Source organism: Mesoplodon mirus (assembly GCF_964341445.2).
Source record: "Mesoplodon mirus genome assembly, chromosome: 15".
NCBI classification, from domain to species: domain Eukaryota; kingdom Metazoa; phylum Chordata; class Mammalia; order Artiodactyla; family Ziphiidae; genus Mesoplodon; species Mesoplodon mirus.
The window spans coordinates 16,593,243-16,599,242 of NC_138991.1; the positions used below are offsets into that span (position 1 = coordinate 16,593,243).

The window sequence follows — 6,000 nt, forward strand, 5'->3', positions numbered from 1 at the left end:
GGTGTCACTCACCTCCTCGTGGGTCCACTTGACCTTGCACTTGCTGTCTCGCTGCTCCGGCACATCTGAATCTGTGTCCTGGTAGTGCAGCTCATCCAGCTCCTCACTGCAGGGAAAGCAAGCCAAAGGTCAAGGACATGCGTCTCTCTACCTGCTGCTACATGATGGACGGACACTGTGGACTGTGGCCATGACCTCTAGGGAAAGGTTTTGGGGACGCAGGCTTTTACTGTAGTTAAAATGTAGGTACTTCCACTCTCCTCTTTTTAAAAACTTTTTAATGAAATGGGATTATGGGCTACTTTTTTCTTTACTCTTTTTCCAAAATTATTTATTTATTTATTTATTTTTGTCTGCATTGGGTCTTTGTTGCTGCACGCAGGCTTCATCTAGTTGCGGTGAACAGGGGCTACTCTTCGTTATGGTGCACAGGCTTTCTCATTGCGGTGACTTGTCTTTGTTGCAGAGCGTGGGCTCTAGGCGCACAGGCTCAGTAGTTGTGGCTCGGGGGCTCTAGAGCCCAGGCTCCAGTAGTTGTGGCGCACCGGCTTAGTTGCTCCGCGGCATGTGGGATCTTCGTGGACCAGGGCTTGAACCCGTGTCCCCTGCGTTGGCAGGCGGATTCTTTACCACTGCACCACCAGGGAAGTCCTCTTTACTCTTTCATTTTCAGTTAACACTCTAATGATTTCAAAAGCTACAAGAAAAAAGAAGTTAAGATTTCACCAAGGACTTCCCTGGTGGTGCAGTGGATAAGAATCCACCTGCCAATGCAGGGGACACGGGTTCGAGCCCTGGTCCAGGAAGACCCCACATGCCACGGAGCAACTAAGCCCATGTGCCACAACTACTGGAGCCTGCGCTCTAGAGCTGACAAGCCACAACTACTGAGCCTGCACGCCACAAATGTTTAAGGCTGTGCGCCTAGAGCCGGAGCTCCACAACAAGAGAAGCCACCGCAAGGAGAAGCCCGCGCACAGCAACAAAGAGTATCCGCCACTTGCCACAAGTAGAGAAAGCCCGTGTGCAGCAATGAAGACCCATCACAGCCAAAAATAGATAAATAAATTTATAAAAGAGAAAAGATTTCACCAAGAATATTATATTCAACACCAGACACCTATTTCAAATTTTCTTTTAAATAACAAAACTTTTTCAACTTGCATGGGTATTTTAAGGATTAAAGCTGATGATGTATGTGGGCTTCCCTGGTGGTGCAGTGGCTGAGGATCCGCCTGCCAATGGAGAGGACACAGGTGTGAGCCCTGGTCCGGGAAGATCCCACATGCCGCAGAGCAACTAAGCCCCCGCGCCACAACTACTGAGCCTGCGCTCTAGAGCCCACGAGCCACAACTACTGAGCCTGCGTGCTACAACTACTGAAGCCGGCGTGCCTAGAGCCCATGCTCCGAAACAAGAGAAGCCACCACAATGAGAAGGCCGCACAACACAACCAAGAGGAGCCCCTGCTCGTTGCAATTAGAGAAAGCCATATGCAGCAACAAAGACCCAACACAGCCAAAAAAAAAAGCTGATGATGTATGTAATCATCAAGCACCAGGATTTTAAGAAATATTGTTTGAGAAAACCGTTTAAAATACATTATCTCAGTAACTATGCCCATTTTTGCATACCCCTTCTCAATCCTTGCCTACACACAGGTCTAGTTTATGGAGCGAAAAATCAGAGTACAAGCAGCTTTGAATTCTGGATGCTTTTATTTTCTAACAGGTAATTTTCCAAGTTACTCCAAAATCTTCCTATTTATCAGGTTTAATAGTTACAAAAATGGAGATCATGCTATCCACCCCCAGGCGTGTCCAGGGCTCAAAAGAGCACCCTCCCAACTCCACTAAGTCACCTCTGTCAGGGACATTCCGAAGTCAGGCATTTTTAAGTGGGAAAAAAGCCTATACGTCTCCAAACAAGCAAGGCAAGCACAGGCCTCTCCAAGAGGAAGAGGACTTCCTTCTGTGGCCACGCTCCTTTCCCCTTCTCAGCATCTTCCTAATCACACCCACACTCCCCAGAGCACATTGGAAATCCTCCCTCTCATAACATAAGCCCTTAGGCTGCAACTGCCTGTCTCCTTGACAACCTGGACAGAGGACCGCTCCACCTCATATCTGTAGGGCCTTTGGGGGGTAGCAACAAAATGCCTTAAGAAATGTTTGCTCTGGGAATGGCTGGATATAGGAATGAATAAACATGCAGAACTGCTGCCTGTTAGTCGATAAAAAATGTTAATATAAGTAAACTTTTTAGAATTAGGAAAGGGACAGATGGATTTCTAAACCCAGCAATACACCAGTCATAGGAGGAGCTGGAATTCAGCCTTGTCTTGTCATTCCCAACCCTATTCATGGGGTCCTCCACTATCGCAAAGTAGGAGGCAAAAAAAGCTCTACAAGATGCTAATAACAGAAGGAAGCTGGCTTTAACATTAACTGCCCCCAGACTCCGTTTTGACAGAAACTACCTTTGGTTCTCCAGCACCCAGCTTCTGAGAGAAGCTCAGCAAATGTTCCTTCGAGGAAGAGACTGTTTCTGGGTGAACACTCTCTGGTGCTCGAAAATACTCTATTTAATGGGGAGAGCAGCTCAGATGGCTGGGAGAATTCTGTGAGGCAATATACTTCTATCACCAACACGACGATGACTGTCTACTTCACGTGCATTCTCATTATCCCCATTTAATAGATGTGAACATTGAGGCTCACGGGGTTATGCCACCTGCCAATTCCACTAAGCCAGGCTCCAACCGGCACCTTCCAGTCCTCCTCTCGTAATCCCAGCTGGAAAAGCAGAGGCTAAGTCAGTAGTGGCAACCACATGGAGGTCCAACACACCCTTTCTATGCCCTTTCATGTGCTGGGCCCTGCTCCAGATAGGGTGAGTCAGAAGCTGAGCAGGAAGTGGAACACTGGTGCCGAGGAGAGTTACAGCGAGTGGCCAGGAATCAAACTGAATGCTGTTCCAGGGTACAGAACTCATCCCTCACCTGGAGGGGGGGGTCCTCCACTGAGCCCCAGCGGGGAAGTAGCAGAGGACCTGGGGGTTGTCTGGGGCCTTGGTTGTTGCCTGGAGTTAACACTTCCTGAACCAGAAATTCAGGGCCTGACAAGTGCCTGCCCAGAACAACCCTTGGGAATTGGAGCTGCCCTGAGAAATTGTCGCCTGAGGAAGACACACCCTGAGCCTTACCACGGCCCAGGGATCAGATGCTTCCTTGCTGAAAGGAATTCTAGGGAAAGCCAGCAACGATGGCTTCTCGGGTCTATATGCTGGGCCTGAGAAGGCAACCACCATCTGAAGTGGGGTTTGAAGTTATCTGGGCTGCATGAATCCAGGGAGGGAACAGGGCAGAATCCCATTGTTCTCCGTGACTCCCAGGCTGGTTGAAAAGCCCAGAGCTCAGGCACCGGGTGCACGGGTCTAAGACACGGACCTGGAGCCCACAGACCTGGTTCCTGGCTTGACTCTGCTACTCATTCTCTGGCGAGTTAAGTAAGATGGAGACCGCAGTTCCTGCCTCCACCCCAGGGGCTGCTGGCACAGAGCAGTCTCGATACACATCAGTCTCTCTTCCCCTCGCCTTCAACCTCAGCTGCCCCAAACCCCTCATGTGGAACAGGAAGACAGGTCTCCGAAACGAAAACGAGCTGGGGTCCGCAACCCAGGTGGTGGGGGACCAAAAAGTCACCCCCCCGCCCCTGCATCCTTCCTAGGTCGGGGGAGGGAGCTTGGGGTTCTGTGTTTCCCCGAATGTTAAGAAATGCTCACCGGCAAATCTGAACCCCAAAAGGCTTGAACGACAAGAGTCTCCCGGGCTTTGGCCGCCCGCTCGCCGTGACTTGGAAAATCACTTTCCTTCTCAGGGGTCGCCTCCCTCCCCGGTAAAGCCCCTTCCAGCTGACACCGCCGTCCCACCCCCACCCCGCAATTAGGCGGGAGACAAAATGACATCATGCAGGGCTTGGCCCGGGTCCCAGAAGACCCGCCCGCCCCAGCTCCGGGGCCCAGAGAGCCGAGCGAGGGGCCCCCGAGAGACCCCGGCTTCGCGCGCACCCCCCGCGTCTCCCCGCGTCGGGCGACACAGGACACTGCGTTTCCTGAGGACCCCACCCCCGCCCGGCTCAGAAGGGCCACGGCGAGGGTGGGGGCAGAGGTCGGGGTTGGGGAGAGGTCGGGGAGGGGGGAGGGGCCCTTAGCTTCCCGGCTCCTCTCACCCGCGTGTCCGCCGAGACATCCCCCCGGCCCGGGCCGCGCCGCGCTCGCCCGCCCGCCGGCTGAGCCCGGAGCGGGAGCCGGGCCGGGGTCAGGGTGTGGGCTGCTTCGGCCGCTCCGGGCCCCGGGGCCGCGCTGCGAAGCGTCAGCGTGGCCGTAGGTCCCGCCGCTGCTCGCAGGGGCTGTGAGAGCCGCCGGCGCGCACAGAAGCACTTTTCTATCTCCCGCCAAGCGCGTCGGCGCCGCCCGGGCCTGGCGCGCGGGCGGGCTGGCGTGCGCGGGGCGGGGCCAGCGGGCGGGGCGTGCTTGGGGGGCGGGGCCGGAGAGCCGAAGAACACCGCACCTGCGCAGAGCCCTGAAGCCCCAGGGCAGGGAGAGGGCGTGGTTGTGGCTCAGAACCGGCAGCCAGGTGACTGAGGCCTGGCTCGAGCCAAGAGTGATCGGGGCGGCCCTGGAGGAAAGACTGAGGAAAGGGAGTGAGCCGCAAGGATGGGAGAGCCAGGCCGGGGAAACCACCTGTGCAACAGGGCCAGCTCTAGTCCAAGCCGCTCCTGCGTCCCTACAGCCCCACCCCAAAGCGGCCCCCTGACCCCCACCTAGACCGGGTCTGTGCCTTGAAACCATCTCCCTGCTTCCTTTCCAGCCTCGAATTCAATGGCTCCAGCTCCTCAGCTTGACTGCTGGCGGCCAAAAGCGAGCCTCCTAGAATGCAAAAGTGATCTTGACTCTTCAGAACTTAAAATCTAGGTCCTCTCCCTCAGGGTAAAATACTCTGTAATCAGGTATTTATAGGATTCTGCCAGATCACCGCCCCACCCCCCAACCCCCCGCCCCCAGCCAAAGAAAACTCGCTAGCGTCCTGGCCTTTACTCGGGCCCAGTACACTTCCTACCCCTCCCACCCGACTAGTTCCTGTTTATCCTTAGAGTCCCTGGCCCACAACCTGCTTGTTGACTTGTGCGTCTCCCCATTTGAACTATGGGCTTGCTAAGGTCCAAGTGGCCCCTCAATTCACAGCAGTATCCCCAGGGCCCAGAATTCAACTGTTGCACTGAATTCAGTTTACTACATGCTTAAACTCCTAGAGGCTTAGCAAGGATTTTCCATTTTAAGTTGCCATTTACCAAGTACCTCCTGAGTGTCACCCCACATCCAAGACAGGGTGATGAAAGAGGGGTAACTGAATTATGAGACAGGAGCCTGGGGAGATGGGCTTAAACCTCAACCTCTTAGCCCCTACTTATGCCTCGGACCCCACTTCCAGAAACTTCTGGCCACCTGGGGACAGTCCAGCCCACTGCTGCAAACTTCACTTACCACAACAGAAGGAACACTGACATCTTATTATACTTGCTAGAAGCTTCCACATCAATTAATTCAGGGCTTCCCCCACCCACTTCCCTCATAAAGTAATTCATGTGGACATCCCCTTTTCATTGCTAGGGCATAATATTTAAGAGTGTAGGCTCTGAAGCCAGACTTCCTAGGGTTTGGTTCCCAGCTCCATCATTTACTAGTTATGTGATCATAGGCAAATAACTTCTCTGTGCCTCAGTTTTCTCATCTATAAAAATGAGATTTATCAAAGACTTAGATAGCTTTTACTATGTGCCAGCCACTGTTCTGTACGCTTTATACATTTTAATTCATTTAATCCTCATAGCAACCCTATGAGGTAGTATTAGTATTCTCTTCTTTTGGCAGATGGGGACACTGAGACACAGGCCTCCCCCCAGGTCACACTGCTAGTAAATGGCAAAGGGATTTAAGCCT

At 53.3% G+C, this 6,000-nt stretch overlaps 1 protein-coding gene across 2 annotated transcripts in view; it reads right to left on the bottom strand.

The window, feature by feature from the left end:
• MYBL2 (MYB proto-oncogene like 2) overlaps positions 1-4,455 on the bottom strand; it is a 30,114-nt gene extending 25,659 nt beyond the window's left edge. Inside the window, exons 1-2 of one of the 2 annotated variants that reach the window (XM_082644814.1) lie at positions 4,230-4,455; positions 13-106 (exon numbers count right to left, since the gene is read on the bottom strand). In XM_082644814.1, coding sequence (XP_082500940.1) covers positions 13-106; positions 4,230-4,249 — 114 coding nt within the window. In that variant the 5' untranslated portion in view covers positions 4,250-4,455. The remainder of the gene's footprint in view (positions 1-12; positions 107-4,229) is intronic. The other variant, XM_082644815.1, reaches the window with a different exon arrangement.
• Between the last annotated feature and the right edge of the window lie 1,545 nt (positions 4,456-6,000).